This window comes from Rhyacophila brunnea, unplaced genomic scaffold (genome assembly GCF_057557595.1).
Source record: "Rhyacophila brunnea isolate RB1 unplaced genomic scaffold, BYU_Rbru_1.0 scaffold_8, whole genome shotgun sequence".
NCBI classification, from domain to species: Eukaryota; Metazoa; Arthropoda; class Insecta; order Trichoptera; family Rhyacophilidae; genus Rhyacophila; species Rhyacophila brunnea.
The window spans coordinates 27,791,083-27,811,098 of NW_028233350.1; the positions used below are offsets into that span (position 1 = coordinate 27,791,083).

Consider the following 20,016-nt stretch of genomic DNA (forward strand, 5'->3'; position numbering starts at 1 on the left):
GAGGTATTTTCAATAAAGATTGTTACATTTTTAAATCTTGTGAAAAAAAAATGTTATAAAACGGCTATTAATAAAAATTCTTTGTACTTCACTGAAGTGATACTTAATACTTCGAAAATTATTGTCGAGGATGTTCAAAACGTTAAGAGCTCGACACACTTGTGTGGTCTTCTCTGTCTCCTAACATACTCTAATTGGTAAATTTAATATTTGTTAGAGTAAAGCTAGATATCCGGTTCAAGTGTTTATTTTAATTGTAATACATTTTTTTGTATGGTAATTTATGTTAATTTAAATGTGTTCGATTTGTCAATAATACGAATAATTACATAGGGATCAACAAATCGACATTAACATTTACCGTGAAAAACTGAACTCAAAATTTTTTTATCAGCTGTTTGTGTTAATAATAAATTTTAACAAGTAAAAGTACGTTATTATAGTCAATGGTCGAGTGACAAGTTGTCCGGTTCTGAAATCAGGGGTTACCGGTTAGAATCCTGCATCTGATTTTTTTTTATATAAGTGTTTACGTTCAGAGGGTGGAGAAAATACAAGAAAAAATATATATCAGAATTCTTAAATAAATTAATGTTGAGACACATTTTCAATGTCAACCAATGATACACCACATATTATTTATTATATGTATGACTTTATCAAAATTTGGATTAGAAGAGAAAGAAATGAAATAATAGTATTTCATAATTATTATAAATCTTTTGAATATACATTATTTTCTCATTAGAAATGCCCGAAAGTGTTACTTATTGTATATTATATAACGTGTTAATATAATATAAAGTATTTTGAAAATAAATAAGTCAAAAGTTATTAGGGTTGACACATTATCATCACCAAAACTACCAGAAAATAGCTATCGACTAATAAACCATTTGTAGAATTTAAAATCTATAATTAATACGTAATTCTACTAAGCAAAAGCATGTTTAATTAACAACTGTGATATATTTGTTGAACCAAAATATCTATATAGGTCTTTACTTTATTTGGAAGCATTTATCGTGATAACTGGTGATTTATATTTTTTCAGTGAACTTAATAACTAGTTAAGTAGTTGCATTTCAATGCATTTATTAACTACAATATTTTTATACATATTTAATAGATACGCTGTGGTGCAGTGCGTAAGGCACTGGCCTTTCATCCGGAAGCTCCAAGCTTGATCCCGGTGAGGTCATAATATATTTTTATAATTAATTGTAATTTTTATCAAAGCCTTGGAATTTGTGATTATTTCATTTCTATTATTAAATACACTGCAGTCATTCTTGCCCCATTTTAGTATTATAAATAATATATAATAATGTATGTATATATTTTCATAGTATTATATACAAGTATTATGTTCTAGCAATATATTATGCAGGTCAGTAAAGTTATACATACGCAATATACTTAACTAGTTGAGCAAGTCGTGCTCAAGCGTATTGCAATTTCTAGTGTGCTCAAAGTTATGATAATGGGAAATCAATTGATAATAAATCCCGTTTGCAAGCTAAAATAACTATTCACAATTTTCCCATAAAGGCTGGTGGTTCGACCGTAATTATTTCGTCGATTAAACTATTCTACAAGAGATACTGTCATGATTGTCAGACAGATAGATTGTAGTTATCAAGCGCATAGAGATATCAGCGAGTGTTTTTATTTTATTATAATTTCATTAGTAGACATTGTTTGTTTTACTTAATACTAGTCTGAAAACTAAAAGTAAAAAAAACCTGTCAATGTTTTTAAATACATATCTACGTATTAATTATTTAAAATGAGAATTATCAATAAGCTGTATTAAAATGCAGTTGTCATATTATATCGCTAGAGTCATTATGATCTCATTAAGAATATATTATTTATTTATTGAGATTGAGGACAATACCAAACGAGTGTTTTATATAGTTAGCGGGTGCTAGGGATTAAAGATATGCGTGAAATGGATTGGGAAATTGTAATAAGCTAGAGTCGCAAAAATAGCGATTTGTGTGAAAGAACGGGGGAATTTTAGTTCTCCAGATGGGTGCAATGATGTATCGGTAAGCTGGTATACGTTCATTGTTTAGGGATGATTATTTTTTTCCAAATTGGATTATTAAAAACGGCTAAATATCTATGAATATTTGGCCAACCTTCGCAAAGTGTGCCATCAAAGATCTCAATTGTAGATATTTTCGAGATTTAAATCTCATTACCGGTATTAGGGTAACTTCGAAAAGTCTGGCCGCCAAAGCAAATGGAATAAGTGCCTAGCAAGAACTTTGTAAAGAATAGATAATTGGAAGCTTAAGTCAATAGAGGCTGCTTAAAAGTTACAAGTAATGTCTTTAGTTCACTTGGAAACAAACGCATAAATTCTGATGGCATTCAGCTTGATTTCGAATGATCACAATTCACGAGTCTTGATTCCATTCGTAACAATTTAAAAAAAAACATATAAGTACATGTGACAAGTACAAGTGACGTTTAGTCTTCTTACATTATATTAAAACCATGAACACACGTCAACCACAAGATGTTGCGCCAAGTCACAGAAAGTCACAGGTCACGTGTTTAGTGCAGAATAGATTTAGGAATTTGATGCAGACCCGTGAAGTAGTCTCACATGTATATTCTCCATACGGTTGCAAGTTTTTAGATCCAAATTGATTTTTCATTTTTAAGAGATTGCTTATAACCTAACTTACTGTGCTAATAAATTTAGTTCAAATTTGTTCCGTCTTGTGCCATCATATTGGGTTACCGTACTATTACAAAGATATGACTGTATTTTAAACACCCAGTGGTTTTGGTAACATAATAATATTATATAGATTTATAATTATTATGAATGTGTTCATAAATATTTTCTTTTTATTTTGTAAATAATTCCATGAATAGCTAACTGCTTATGATGTAAGAGAAGTGTATATTATGCACTATGTAGTACGTATACCATAAATATAGAATATTTATGAACCTGTGTAAAACAACATCACATAACGGACAAGGTTAATTAGAAAAATACGAGGATTAAGTCAAAATGTCCGTCTGTCCCATAACGATAATATGTAACATAATTGTACATCGGGGGATGGTAGGCATCACTTAATATAACAGATTTATTTAGTTACACTTTTTGTAAGTTTATTTGCCACATTTCACGATGCTGGATAAGGGGATTTACCTGTTTAAGACCACTTGAAGGATGCACCAACGGACAATGTTATGATTTTATTATTTCGTTTTTTTAATATTGTCAATTTATTTGTGATATTTTTCATCAAAAAAATATTTTTATTGTTGTCCAGATATATTAAAAATGAAATTTGTTTGTTTCAATGTATTCATGCGTTCCTCCGCCATGACGTCTCCGTACTCTTCAAGGCTATAAAGTGAAGTAACGCTCGAAAATCGACCTTCGAAGTTGTGCTGGCAGTTTCCCGGGAAGAACATTCCAATATCCTAGTCATGTACATTAGAGTATGCAAGATGCTTAGTTCCAGAAAATAAAAGAACGCTTTTCTTGCTGTATGACGAGGTAATTTCATGAAAATATAAAATACCCCTTGTATTTATTTTCGACTTACTAAACGATTTTTAAAAAAGTAGAATGATTTAATGAATTATATTATTTTCAATTCAATCCTCAACAAAAATTCGTATTATTATAAATATTAACAATTATTATTTTGGTTTGAATTAGTTAGGTGTTTACTTAAGGGTGATATATTAAATCTAATTCAATTTCGTTGAATTTATTTATATCACAAAAGTACAAGTGTATGAATGGAAATGTTCAATTTATATCCAATGATATGGGTAAATGTTGAATGATGTTGTCATTAGCATAGGGAGTGTAGTATCACAATACGGCGAAAGGGTAAATCGGTCCAGTGCATTGAGCCACTAAAAGGCTTAACAGGCGGAACTGATCTCGAACATTTGAATCGCTTTGAATTCCACGCTAAGATTAATCTAGTCTACTTAACAACTTTACTTTAATCTGAAGCACGACATCACAAACTAGGGGACGCAGTATTGTCGAAGTGTTATACTTAATATATTCCACTCAGGGAAAAGTTGTTTAATATATCCTTAAATTTATGTATGTTTAGATTAATCGGTGCACTCATTTATTAGTATAACATTTAATCAAATATCACACCGTTTCTGTCTTAATAATGATTAATTGATTTATTTTTTTTGGTAAAAAAATAACATTGAACGCATAGATTGTGTTGTCATTTCAATACTAAATTAAAATAATGGTGGGAATACTTTATCCATAATACGTGTATGCATTTACAATTATAAGACTGATAAAGTAACCAACCATTGTGAGTAGGTATGCCTATTAAAAAATGTTTTAAAAAATTACGGGAAATTGTGATTTAAAAAATGATATCATTTTTAACCGAGTTCATTCCATTCTCATTTATGTATAAAATCTTTAACTAGTTAGTTTACTAAAGTATAAGTTTTTAAAATGTCTGATTGTTTCATTGTTTTTTATGAAGTTACCTAATTTTAATAATTTCAAATAAATATTTGTAAATTTAATATGCCCTACCCTCAATGGGCGAGCCACGCGTTATCGAAAAGTTTTGAAAGCTCAATTTAAGCTGACTTGGGAAGTCTCCTTTCATGTCGAGATGTCACTTGTAATTAACATTGAACTTAAAGTAACGGGTTCCTAGTGATTGTGAATAAGCGAGAATAATGAGATTTCTTAATGACGAGTACTGAATATAAATTAACATCGCTAACAAACAGACGTTTTAATGTTTTGTTAAAATGTTTGCGAATATATTAGGCCATCAAGAACACTTACTTTTATCAGACTTTGAATTCAGCGTTGAAATTTGTTACAGGAAACTTTAAAGAAGAGGAGATTCAATGAATTTTATTTATACTATTATTTTATCAAGGCTACCTTTGTTTAAATGTTAAAACATCTGGCCATAATGAATTCAAAAATATATTTAATAATATGTAGGTAATATATTATATATTTTTAATATATAAAAAAAACGATGCTAAACCATATTAATTTATATTATTCATATAAAGTTCCATCTAATTCGTTAAGTAATCTATGTTTAACCCTTTAAGAAATATATTGATCAAGTATTTACTAATGAAAAGGTTTTTTACAGATAAACTAAACTTCTTAAAGATCTGGTTGATAAATTATCGTAAAAAAAGTTACCGAAGAAGGTAAGTAAGATAATTTAATAATAGGGCTTTTTATATTCAAACCCTGACTTGTATTTTGTTTGGAAAGAATAATGAAAGTTAAAATAAAATTGATTATATTCGATAAAATTAAGGAATTTAAGGAATGAATTTTGTTTGTCAGAACATTCTTTTAAACCGTTAGAGTTTCAGATAATTTTGTGTGCGAAAGTAAAAGGGAGACAAGTAATAAAAAATGAAAACAAATTTAAATACGCACAAATTAATCAAAATCCATACAGGTATACGCACCTTCGAGAAACAGAAAAAAGCAGAAGAACTGTCTGAGTTAGTAAATTTCACATTTAACATACAAGGTTATTCAAAACCCAATCTTATTTTGGCTCTCCTGAAAACTAGTGATTTTAGACATATTTCCCGTTTCCTTTATACAGAATTGATGTATCAACTGTAGGCATACAGCTGAACAAGTTATTTTTTTGGATTATTTTGTGATTTGTGCCACATTTCACTATACTTATTTGCTCTTGCGGTATGAGAAAAATGTATCGTACCGTGATTTATTCTCATGTCTTTATTAATACATTACGATGAAATGATTTCAAAATTTGATTGCATTTTGAATTATTCATTGTTTTCGCTTTACTGAAATGTTATCAAGAGTCATTTGTATGATTTTATCTTCAATTTTTCGAGGTGTACCTACCTACAATTAATAATTCATAATACATTTTTTAAAATAACCATAATATAAATTAATTCATTCTTACGTATCAAAATACAAGAGGTCCTATATTATTGTATGTACGTATGTGGTCCTATAATAACATTACGTATATCTTTAAGTTCAAAATGTTCGATTTGTATTGACAGGTAAATTTCGTAGAGTGATTAATAGTATTATAATTTATTTCATCTGGTCAATACAACAAAGAAACACAGGTATACGATTGGTTATCTAGGATAGACCTGTGATTATCAAATTGATTTATTGTATAGGACTGAGGCATGATATACTGGAGATACCAATATTTTTTATATTAAGATCCTGTTGAGAATACTTAAAAAGAAATACCTACCTACATGTTATCAAAAATACATGATCACTATGTATTTATAAGTGGACTGAGAGCTGGTTTAAATATACTTTTAAATTTAAACGTCGCGGGTAAAAAGTTTATCTGATAAAAATAAATTGAATTTAAATATACCTAAACTTTTTTTTTGTTCTTGTTGAGTTGAATCTGGAGCAAAATGGATAGTAAAAAACAAATTAGGATTTTACAATGGAATGCCAGAAGTATGAAGCAAAAAAAGGATGATATAGAACTCTACTTAATAAGACAAAAAATTTCAATAGCATTAATCTCAGAGACTTGGCTGAGGTCTGAATTAGACTATCTGAAATTCAATGATTACACGATGTATCGAAAATACAGAAGGGATGGATACGGAGGAGAGCGATTCTGGTGCATAAAACACTGGCGTCTAAAGAAGAAAGAAAGAAAGATGGAAGAGCTAGACAAAATAATTATAAAGCCATTTAACAGAATAGGAGTGAGGACCTGATCGAAGGATCCCCTTCTAGAAGAGAAGAGGCGATATGACAGCGAGTCGCAGTCAAAGCCTCGGTAAAATCACAAAAAAAAAAAAAAATATATACCTAAAAGGTTTACCGTATTTTAAATCAAGATTTAGTTTCTAAATGAGACACAGGGTCTATAAGTACAATTAAAATGTGTTTCGTAAACCTGAAGATTTGTAAGAATTTAATTGGTCGATTATAATAATATACCTTATTATACTTACTTATAGCTTATACTTGTAGCTCAAACTTCGTTAGGTATTTTAAAATATAGTCGTCGCGTAATAAAATTTATTAATATTTAATAAAACATAAAATCAAAGGTTAAGATGACTGGAGCGGACCTGAACGCGGCTTCGGTTCGTGAAAATTCTAAGACAGTTTTTTTTTATATATTTTTGATGACATAAATATCCGTAGTAATTTATACATGTTATTATCATCATAATCATAGAAAGAATTGATTGTATTCGTTGTCAGTGTGTATTTACCTCTTGGTGAGTGCGCATAGTGCCTGAAGATGCCGAAAGGCGAAACCAGGGTCGCAAAAAACGACTCAAATGGAATAGTTAAAAACTTAAATCCATTTGAATTTAAATTCAAATTCCGTCAAGTACTTTCGGTCGACAGTATTAATATTATAATCATCATCATCAAAGAATACCTACAATGCAAAGTCAAAATACAAAATGTGATACCTACTAATAAATTTGTTGAACTAAGTACGTATAGCTACGGATAGGTCGTAAAATTGACTCTTTATGTGACATTCGGACAATAGAAGTTGATTCTTTAATATAGTAGAGTTAAGCGATGGCCGCACAGGTAGAAGCTTTGTGATATCTATTAGGTACTGGAACTTTTAAGGGTCTAGAAAATACAAAAAGCTTGCAACATTTTTTTAATAAACGTAGATGCATTCAAGCAGAATAATTAAAACTTTTAATAATTCGTGTAAAATGACATAGTTTTTTACATAAATATAAAATAGTACGTATCTGCCACATATCCCAAATACCTGCTTATATTTATTATCATTATGTATTGTATGATATCTTATAAGTACCTACTTATAATATCATATATTTTATAGATTTCTATGGGATTAAAATATTACTATAACTTGTTTTACGTTATTACCTAGTAATATGTAATAATTTATATATAACTATAAAAATAATAATGCGGAAAATATTATCATTTCACTAAAATAATAAAAATATACGGGATTCGTGAATCAATAAATAACTGATGTTTCAAGGTTTGTGGGGTAAACGAGCTGTATTAGATATAGAAACTTACAGATCTCAACTTAAAAAATATAATTAACTAAAGCAATGAAGTATTTATATCCTTACATATTTGAATTGACATGCTTACATTAAATTGTGATGATTATGTTTTGGAGTAGGCAGGGCTTAATGAACTTTAAAAAGTAACTAATGTCATCAGCTGTAATACTATGTACCTATCCTTAATTCAACGAAAACAAATAAGTATGACTAAAAAAGTGTGTACCATCTTGTCGGATCACTCATAGCATATGTAAACTATTATGGTTAGGTTTAGGTAAGCTTAATTAAATTTTAAAAGCTAACCTGCGCTACCTGCAAATTGTATCCTTAGTTCAATGAAAACAAACAAGTACGAATAACAAAGTTTGGTATGCATTATTTATGTCGAATCTTAACAGCCTACCTCCACCCATTGCCACTAGTAAATACTTAGGTACTTTAAATATAGATTTAATGTTATATGTACCTATAATTAAAAAATTCTTTAATCTGAGTAATTTTAATATAGGTAATAAATAGTACGTGAAAAATGCAAAATATAATATGTCTACAAAATTCAAAAAAATATATATGAAAACATAAATATTCCAATACACAAACGATGAAGTCAACTGAAATGCAAACATTGTAACTGTCGCGATATTCCAGACGGTATAACAATATCAAATGATGGAATTAATCAAACTCAATATTTTTGTTATGCAAATGAAGTGAATAATCTCCTTCGATGCCTATTCCATATGCTTTCCAATAAAAACAAATCCAGTCATATTCTCAAACAAGGAGAAGTTTTTTTTATTGGGAATTAAACTTTGTTGATTAAAGGTCTAAGAAAGTTACCTACCCTAGTATAGATTACAAAAATACACGCACAGCGGACATTAAATTTTAATTGATCATTAAAATTATTTGAAAAAAATTAAACGTTGTCTTTTTACAGTCTATGAAAGCACTACAGTTAAAATAAAATTGGCAAGCTGAACGGCACTAAATTATTCTTTTATGTTATTTAGTATCTTACATAAAGAATAAGTATCAAAAATGATTTGTTTGCATAATTACTAACCCTACTAACTTTTTAGTAATGTCAAAAATGAAAATATATAACTATTTAAAGAAAAGGAATATTTTCTTTGCCGAAATCTATAAGATTTCTTGAACTACCGTTTAAAACATTTTATACATTGATAATAAATAAGAAATATCGATGAGGATTTTCTCAATGTCATAGAGGCACTGATTTTATACAATATAAATTAATATTAACTCACATTGTATCATAGATATTAAGGTTGAGAAGTAGATAGTTTTCTGTGGTATTCGGTTGTGGAAAGCTGGGGAGTAACGCAAGCATCCCAAAAATCACGAGAAAACCAAACCTATACAAGTGTCACGCATAAAATTGTTTTCACAAATTCATATTATATTAAACAGTAAACATGATATTATAATAGTATAGTAAATAACAATACGTATGTTATTATATTACTCAAATAATGTGTTTGCAGAAATACGAGAATTTTTGTGTTCAAAATAATTATAGATTTCGTTATCATCTAATATGGAGATTTAATTATTTGTTTCAAGGAATCAGTATAAGCATGATTTGTAGAAATACTATTATTGGATTAATCCACTAAATTAAAATTTATTTATTTTACATACAGTAAAAATGACAAATTACAAATTTACGGCGTCCACAACATGATATTAAAAAAGAAAACATGATTTTAAGAGTAAAAAATACATAGTAGTACCTACACCAAATTAACTAAGTAGAACCTATTTAATTTTTTGTATAGAACGACGTTCTCCTAAACTCATCTCACGCAAGTGGAATATAATATCAATATCCGAGATCCGAAGATTGTTAGTAGAATATAGTTATTGCCCTCCCAATTGGTATTGCCAATGATAAGCTATTACTGAACTTCAGGACATCAAACAACTGATAATATTGAGTGAAGGCCTCTCCAATCTGATTCTATTTCTTTCGATTATGTAAAAAATCTTTTTTTAAGCATCTAGATTCTAGAGTAGACGAAAAATAATTATTGACGTGATTTATTTTTATATCGTATTATTTCACAGTTATCTAAAATTATCTAATACCACTTGTGTATATATGTAAAGTAAGGGTATGTTAGGTGCACAATTTAATAATATTCGCATCGTAAACAAACACTAACACATCCCTACATATGAGACTGTTCTTATCCTTACATAGTCTCTAGGACAAATACCGCTCCCAGTATATCGTGAAGGAGACCGCTTTAACATGAAGATGCTCCCACTGAGATAAAGCAAGACAAAGGAGTGGCTGTGATGAGATTCGAGGATCAGAAATAGTCTGGCAGAGAGCCCTCTAACGAGGAAGTATTTATTACAGACCATTTCATTTATGCATTCCGCCCACTAACGTATTCATTTTGTGATTCAAATAATCTATTACGACATTTCAAAATCTATCTTATTTTTAATATAAATATATAGCATATCTATAAGTTTTTGTATTTTGTTTTTGGACTGGCACCATGTGTTCGTTTTCCAAAACTCGATGTAATCCAACCATAATATTTCATAATGCATATACTTACAACTATTTGTTGCTACGACAGTTGGCAGCCGCACGTTATGGACTGCATTGTTCATACTGTTTGCATGAAATGTTGCACACACGTTACGTCGTACATGTGCGATTAACTGAGATAGTTGTTAGATCCACAAATTAACGGTGCAATTGATCTCCTACGTAGAGATACCTACCGCGTCTAAATACTAGTCGGTGTGACGGATGTATCTATGTTAGCTCTAAGGCAATGAGCACAATTTAGTGACTTGTGGACGCGATGGGTCACGTGTCAGGTGTTATTCGCTAGAATCAAAGTACGGAGCTTGTTGTGGAAGCTATGAGTTACGGTAAGTGGTGCAAGTGGTCCTCAGATACGACAGCTACCTGTAGATTTTCTGAACGTCGTAGCAAGTTAAATCTGGTCAGTGCGACCGTTACATGCACACAGTGGGAAAATTTAGTTCTTAACGTATGGTTACAAGTAGTAGTTATGGCCAGCGTGTTCATCACCTGAGAATGGCTTCTGAAACAAGCTCAAAATGTTGGAAAAAGAATAAAATACACACGATAGACCAAAAGCATAATATGTACAATACCAAACACTGTGAAAGTTTCTTGCAAAATATATTATGTTTGGATTTAACTTGTATTCTCTGTTTTTTATATACAGCAAAGTTTAATAAACCTTACAAATTCTGTATATGACAAATATTTAAATATAGGTAATAAGACTGTAATACGTGCAATCTATGTAGTAATTGGAGCTATTAAAAATACTGGACGATGATGAGCACAATTCGAAGTATTATTTGAAGACGTTAAAACAATGAAAGTCTAATTTAATTTTAGTGTTATTATTAATTTTAGTGTTATTACTTTATAATAGTATTTTGTCTCTCATCGGAGGTTTTAACAGCTCAACGACGATATATTATAATTTTTGTAATCCAACTGGAACCACTGCCTAGAGAAGGCTTTAACGAGAAAGTATTACCTATATTCAGTTACCGCCAGACCTGTCGACTATGTGGGTGGATCAGGTAGATTGATAACTCTTTAAATCCCAAGAAATTTTACATGAGTAGACATTACTAAATTTATATTTCAAGTACCTAATCCCTATGTTTATAACACACACGTTTCAGTGTTATGACGAAGATTAATAATGCTATTTCTGACGTTAGAAGTCTTAATAATATTATCAAATTTAATGAAATGGTAGACACAGATGATAACAATATACGTAATGTTTTTTTTTTAAACACACCTTGTGATTATTAAGTAAGCTAATATAATTATATAACACTGTTCTATTATAAATACTATATACCTACACTTATATTATATATATAATATATTGTTATTTTTATTTGTAAGATTACAAAATATAATTCAATAGGTAAGCTAAACACAGTATTGGTCAGGGTTGGCGAACCTTTTTATGTACGCGTGCCAAAAAATTTCCCAAATAATATTTTTCAACTGTCTGACGTGCCGAGCAGTTTTTCATGAGATAAACATAGTTTTTAAAAATTCTATTAATAAAATGATGATGTTATAGATACCACTCACAGAACATCACACGTATAGCATCACTTTTTTAGATTTCGCCATACATTTTGGTCCACAAATTTTAAAACTGTCTGCCGGTACTACTAGCTTTACCAAGTTTTTTGGTGCAGTCATTTTTTGTGGGTAGAAATGAACTTGTTTGTTAATCTCGTTCGACGTTAAACGGTCATTAGATGTAATTAGCATGTTATTTAAATTTGGTAATTATAAATTAATTAAAAAATACGCAGTGATTGTGTTAATGTATTAATTAGTTTGGTTCTATCGCACAAATTGACACGAGAATTGCTCCGATCAGATGAGGAATTCTCTCGCTACAGTGGTCTCAAGACTCTCAAGCATCGTAAATCAATCAAAATTAGAGATTCGCGGCGCGGCTTCCTCCGCCGCCTGATGAGATTAGTGTGATAATATTATATGTGACGCATAAAGTCAAAGGACCGACCCATGCAATTATATATTTATATTACTTATAATGCTTATTCTTGAACTTTATTCAAATGCGTGCCATGCAAAATCATCTCGCGTGCCATAAGTTCGCCATCCCTGATATAGGTAGTGACATCATCATAAAAAAATGATCGGTGATGCTTGTAAACCGATGTGTTTTATGACTGGAATAATTATTTTGTCGTAAACACGTCGGCTATTTTTTTATAAATTTTCTGTTTCCTGAAACAGTACGGCAGTACATTCGTGCGAAAGATGCGCGAAACGTATGAATCTAGGACTAGGAGGAATATATAACCATCCTCATAGCCCCCTACTAATCAATAAGTACATAAAATTTTATAATTTTGGCATCAGAGGATTGAAAGAGTCTGTTAAATAATGTTCCTTTATTTAAAGTTAGATTCGTAACTTCCACGACTTACTGTACGCGTACTTTAAAAATACTGTCAGAGTAGTTTAATCGATACTTTTGTTTTAAACAGGTTAGTTTAAAGAATTTTATGATCATAATCAGATTAATTATTTTTGGTTTATAATTTCTTTTAGTTGGTCTATTTATATTTGCATTTTATACAGGTTCATTTTTTAAATTTAATTTGTTCACCCGTATACCTACTATAATGTACTTAAGAGCATACATCAGTGAAATGGCAAATAATTTTCAACAGTAGGTGCGACGAAATTTCGCACTCGTCGCCAATCGGAGACCAACAGTCTACTGCGTACGTCAATTTGTTTTGTCATGGCGTCGGAGGAATATATTCTTAAATCGTGTAAATATGACTAAAAAACATAACGTATGTACTTGAAAATGAAAACATGTCAATGAACATACTATTATTAGTAATATAACAATAAACATAACATTAAATGAACGCATGTTAATTTTTTATGAAAAGTTATATTTCGTTCGGCACGCGTCATTTGCACAATCCGCGCATCGCCTAACCACGATCTTTTTAGACCATTATAGCCTTAATTCATTTTGTGGTTTAAAAATAAAATAAAATACTTATTCATTTGTCACATTAATCAAATTTTCACAGGGGTGCATGACATAGACCATGTTGAAAATTTCTGATGTATATTAAATAATAGATACTTAAAAAGTAGGTATTGTATATTTTTATGTGGACTTCGCAGTGTTGAATGCACTAGGTTCTTTTTTACCACACCGAACGGGACCATATTTGCCCTCTTTTCTCCACTTACCTTGGTTCCGCTATAACTTTACCCCTCAAACAATGAAGCGATTTACCGACTCTCTCTGTGCTTAATTCAAGGGACCTCTATTGTTACTGGCACTATTGAAATTAAAACTCGGTGACTGTTCAATAGAAAAGTATCAAACAATATGAAACTCAAAGTCTTTTATCGTATTTATACAGGTGGTTTGCGTAGTTAATTGTTAATATTACTTACGAGTAGTATAGAAGTTTTCAACTTCAGTACCTTGAAGCACTGTGGGTTGTTCTAAAATTTTAATATCATTTTCAGGCAATTTTTAATACAATTAGGGATTGCAATACCGGTATTTCAAAACCGGTATTACAGTATTTATCAATACCGGAATACCGGTTTTAAAAATTCAAAATACTGGAATTTTCTGTATTAAGAAAGCACACTCGTTTAAGTTTTTGAAAATGAATTACTTATAAGTTATGTGCTGCTAAAATGCAAATATATCGAGTGAATCCAAAAGAGGTGAAAAAATAATAAAATAAATTTCATCACATATATTTATATAAGTAATTGTTGCGATGAATTATCGTAATATTATTTCGAAATAGAAAACATCCGTGACAAAAATGTTTAATTACTCTATAATTATTGATGACTGTACAAGCGTTGAATTTAAGAAACTTTTCCTGCAGCTAGACTTATTTGCACTTGATGAACTTTGAGAGCTTTAGTTAAAATTATCAATATATTCAAATTATTTGTAAAAAATCACTAGTTCCACAATAATGATCAATAAATATTTTTAAATGTCAACATAATAAATGTAGGTATGTAGGTTTCTGCTATAAAATAATATTTTAAAAAGATTTTAATAGCTATACCTATTTATTGATAAGCATCTACTTCTGTTTTTTTAATGTTTAAGAAATACCGGTATTAATACCGGTATTCAATAAGAAATACCGAAAAACCGGGATTGACATTTTCATTCGGTATTGCAATCCCTAAATACAATGTACCGATGCACGGTCACAATGATAGATTCGTATATTTATATGGATTCTTATTAAGAGGTTACTTTTCATACTGTTTTTCGTTATCGTAAATATTACGGTTTTGATTATCAGTATCTGAGATTTAAATGATATATCCATACTCTTCAGTGGCTTTATATTTAAGTAAAAAAAAGATTTTAGCGTAACATATTTATCTCTCCTTATCGTAGATAATAATATAATGCTTGTTGAGTGCTGAATAGCAGTAAAGGGCTAATGTCTTTCAATGTGTGCAATATGTGTGGCATTATTATATTATTATGTTCATTGATTTCCGGAATTCAATTATGATTCTGACATAATTTGAATACAACTTATATATGGATTTTAACTAGGATATCGTTTTACTCAGAACTCTTATAATACGAGTAGTAGGCATCTTAAGATAAGATAATACTGCGGAATTACGATATATTGATTTGACGTAATTAGTTAATTACCTCAAATATGATAGCTTAATGTTTTTGATGGTGTTAAAATCTCTATTAAGAAGATTTATATATCTATCAGCGGCGAAGACTCCATACTAGGCGACTATTTAAAGACTACATTTTTAATTACATTTATATATTTAATTTATTTATATATATAATATATATTGAATAGTAATTATATATTGCGTCTTTGATGAACATTGTATTGTATGGATTATTTTATGGTAAATCCGAACGTTATTTTGTATTATTTATGTCACTTGACATCAGGGTGTCTATACCAGTTTATACTAATCGATATGCTGTTGAAACAGCGCCCAACACATTTTCCCATAATATTATTATCTATGGATGTACGTTTGTTCAAAATAATTAATAATAAGATAATTAAAAAAAATATTTCTATTGGATTAAATCACATAAATATTGATTGTTGTTAAAAATAAAAAAAATTATTTATCTCGTTATTTTTATTTAACAGTTAGTTCAGTCATGAACTAATATAATTTAATTATCCAGTTACGTCAGTTGAGATCTGATATTGTTGTTTATAGTCATTCGTCAGTATTTTATATAATATATAAGTATTTTAAAATGTCTAGTTTTACGGGTGAAATTATAAATTGTTATGGGACAGATACATAACAATGGGTTTCTTTCAAAGATGACAATATATTTTGAACGTATGTCACGTTTATAGGAAAATACATAATTCAAACTCATTGCTTAATTTTATATCGTCAGTAAACTTTTGAAACTTCATCAATTTAGTGTGTCGTTGTCATTAGTATGTACTTATTCATCAGTAGTAATATCGGATTATCTTCTTATTTCCCTTAATTACACCTGCCAAGTGTGCTTTCTCTACAGTCTAGTACATTATATAGTATCTTAGCATAATTTAAAAATTCTCCTATAAAAAAACAAGCCTTCGTAGACTTTCAAAAATTCGTTCCATGTTTAAAAGGTTGCAAAAGATAATTGATTTGCATTTTGACGAAGAAAAATATTTTTGTAAGAGTGTACCTTGATCCTAAAATAAAGTCCAAATTAAATTTTATGATATTCTTTTCCAAGTTATTGAATATTTTTTTTTATTAAATCACGTTGAAAATACAGATGAAAAATATTAACTCTGCGGAGAATTTTTAATTTTCCACTTTTCATATTTTTTTTTATTAAAGATATTTCTACACCTTATTACGCCGTTATTTTAATGAAGTTATGATTTCAAAGTATACTCAGATGCAATAAACGTAAATTGATTAAGTATATTATTGTATATTGTAAAGATGCTTTCATGGTAATATTTTATACATTGTATCCATACTACATTTTACAACTATTAACAGTATCAGCACATTGTTTAGCAATATTGAAAGATAATTGCTTCACATCCGTGTCGATTTTCAAATTAAATATTTTCACACCATTTACTCAATTGTAAATTAGAAATTATATCATGGAGCTCGTTTTCCCTCAACTCATATAATTGACAATATTTAAGACATGAATGAAAAATGTTGGTACTTACGTCATATACTTCATATACGAATAATACAAAAGGCGAAAATCGGATCATTAAAAACGGTTCATATCTAATAATATAAAACATAGATCAATAAGTTTATATTATATTAAAGGTGTTTTTGTACTAAAACATCACTCATAAAGTGGTTTCAAAAATCATAATTTCATGTAAAAAATTTATATTATTTGCACATCTTAAAATAAGTGAGATTTATTCATGAGAACAAAATATTCATCTAAAATTTAACCTTTATCACACTGATTATTTTTCCAATAATTATTAGGTATGTTGATTTTGACAAAGAATTTGAAGTAGCATATTTGTGATGTATTTATAAAATAATATTTAATTGTCAGTCTAATGACTGAGAAAGATCAATAAAATTGGCCATAGTACATGACTTTAAAAAAACCCCCTACGTTTTTAATAAGAATAGTAAGAAAACGCTTTATTAGATAATTGAAACTCTAACTTTCTTATTAGATTGTATTAGGTCTTGCAAGGTTCTACTAGGCTATATTAGAATCTTTCGGTCCAGACTGCCTCAGAGTTTTCAAAGTGATAGTTTTCAGAGTGGTATGAGCATACTTGGTCAGTTAAAAAATGAACATTTAGTGATACATTGTGAATAATAATATGATTAGAAAAGTAATAGAAGAACTCACCATAAAAACAACGTTGAATATGTGAAGGACATATTTGAGGAAGTTCACGCTGCAGCAATCTGAGTCTCTAGTTTTCCTCTGCTCAGAACTAGTTGCGCCTGCACTCGATACGCTGCTCGTGCCTAGGAGGGCACCCGTGCCATCTTGGTGCATAGTTCCACCGTTCATTGTGGCCCTTTACAGTATTATTTAAGAAACTTCAGATAATCTCACCAATTAAATTCACAGATCATCTATAACACTGCATAGCACATATTATATTATCTTCAACAGCTCTCTAAAATACATTATAGTCGCCACTTATCGAAATAATATTAATTCAATTAATTAAACTTTGCAATATTATGAATTTAATACAATAGGCTTTGAAAGTTATTTTAAATAGCAATACTTATTATACACCATAAATTATAAAACAGAAGATTATTGTAGCACTATGATTTATAATTTATGAAACACTTTTTGAATAGTTGATTACTAAACTTGTGGATTTATTTTATTCAAATCTTCAGAAGTAATTAGTTTCCCTCTTTTAGTTTCCTCTCTGTATGCCATTGTATATTATTATTTTTGTCCATCTGAAAATAAAGAAAAATATCATTTAAAAACTGTCACAAGTATAAGGTTTTTTTTTATAAAATTACGTAGGTACATAATATTTACCGTAATGTTCCATCACCGTACGTTTGGATGTAATATTCGTATTTAGGTATATGCCTTTATACCTATTATACAACCAGTAAAAAAAATACTCCTATACCTGCGTACTTAAAATATCATTCGAAGCGCAAAGATAAAAGGCCACTCCCCTGTGTAGTTAATTGGATTAAATGTTTTTTTCCAATTGTCTAAATGCTTTTTTAAGGGCGCAGAGTATCGGTAAAAAAAGAAATGCTCCAGCGGCTATCACTCCAATTGCCGTAACGACATCTTTTTATTGTATCTATATCGAATTAAATCTACCATCTTAGTTTTGTGTTTTACTATATGAACATTTTTTTGTATTTTCACATTTAACCTTACTGTATATACTAGTATTGTGTTAACTCAAGTATATTATTCTTTATTGCAAATAATATATATACATACTTTGAAGAATTTAATAATATTTTAATATTAATACGTAACCGATTTTTTTTAAACGGTACATGTTCAAACACGCGCGTTAACATCATTTTACTCCCTATTTTAATTATAGTTTGTCAATTTATGGCTACGGCCGTATGTTGTAGCTTAACCACTGGGGAATGCCTGAATGTATTTCAAAAAAACACTACCTTATTCTTAGGTCAATAATTATTATAAAGCAATCATTATTCATAGAATGTTTATCACACTTGAATGGTCAAAGACATAGCTTATAATGAGTATCTTTAGAATTATCTTCAAATGTGTTAATCTTGCCCATTTTTTGAATAATAAAATGCCTAATTCTTGTCAAATTTGGGATCACAGAGATTATAAATATAATTTTTTATCGTAAATATTTCACTATAATAATGTCAACATAAATTTTACTAATGCGTTTAAAAATTAATAAATCTAAAAAATCTCAACACCGCTACTCATAGATGTATTGAAATATGACTATATCCTAGATCGAGAGGTTTAAAAGAATAGGTACTATTTTATGTAATAAAAATACTTTATGCAGTCATCAAATGTTTAAAATAAATATAAAGGATAATAAGGCTTCAGAATTATATAAATAGATGATCTACAACGTTTAAGGTATGTCCAGGATCATGCTTTGAAAATAGAAAAAAAGCTCCATTTTGACCTACGCTGAGCACGTCCGCCTTTAAGTGAATTATTTATTCGTATGACGACAGAGTATCGATGATAAAGGGTAAGGAAACTATAATTGGAAAAATTAAATCAACCAACACATAGAAAACTTTCATCAGTCAACTAGCATAATCATGATTGATCCAATAGAAAAAGCATCAAATCAGATAATTCTCTACAGAGACCAGGTGTCTATAACATACTCTATGGTAGGCCAGGGCAACTTTTTTAGATGAAGGGCCACATTAGGAATATAAAATAAATTGGAGGGCCGCAAGTAAAATACTATTTTTAGACATACCTTATTTATTATCATGAAAAGGAAATTTCAACATAAAAAAATAAAAGATTCTCTAATATGTAATAATGAGAAGAATTTTTTAAATTTTTCAACATGATTTTAATTTCAGGCGTTAGTTTTGTAGTTGAGATTCTTAAAACTGCTTATGAATGTTCATTGGTGATGCTTGATCGTAAAGAGTTTTTATTGATACCCATAATTGAAAATGGTTCACAGGTTGATCAAAAAATAACAAATGTTTTACAAGCAGAACCTCTAAGTTGTTCGAATTTGTCCAATTTAAGAGTGTCGTGGCAATACGTGTATATTCAAATTTTATTTTTAAAAAGGCGTTAAATGTAGAAAAAGTGAACTTTTTTCAGGAATACGATTTAAAAATATATATTTAGA

General features: G+C 29.3%; 1 protein-coding gene across 1 annotated transcript in view; it reads right to left on the reverse strand.

The window, feature by feature from the left end:
- The window catches only part of LOC147064094 (CD151 antigen-like), a 480,478-nt gene that overhangs the window by 152,341 nt on the left and 308,121 nt on the right, over nucleotides 1-20,016 (reverse strand). The window contains exon 4 of the mRNA XM_085958707.1: nucleotides 17,538-18,115. Within this exon, the coding sequence (XP_085814833.1) occupies nucleotides 17,538-17,705 (168 nt within the window). The 5' untranslated portion in view covers nucleotides 17,706-18,115. The remainder of the gene's footprint in view (nucleotides 1-17,537; nucleotides 18,116-20,016) is intronic.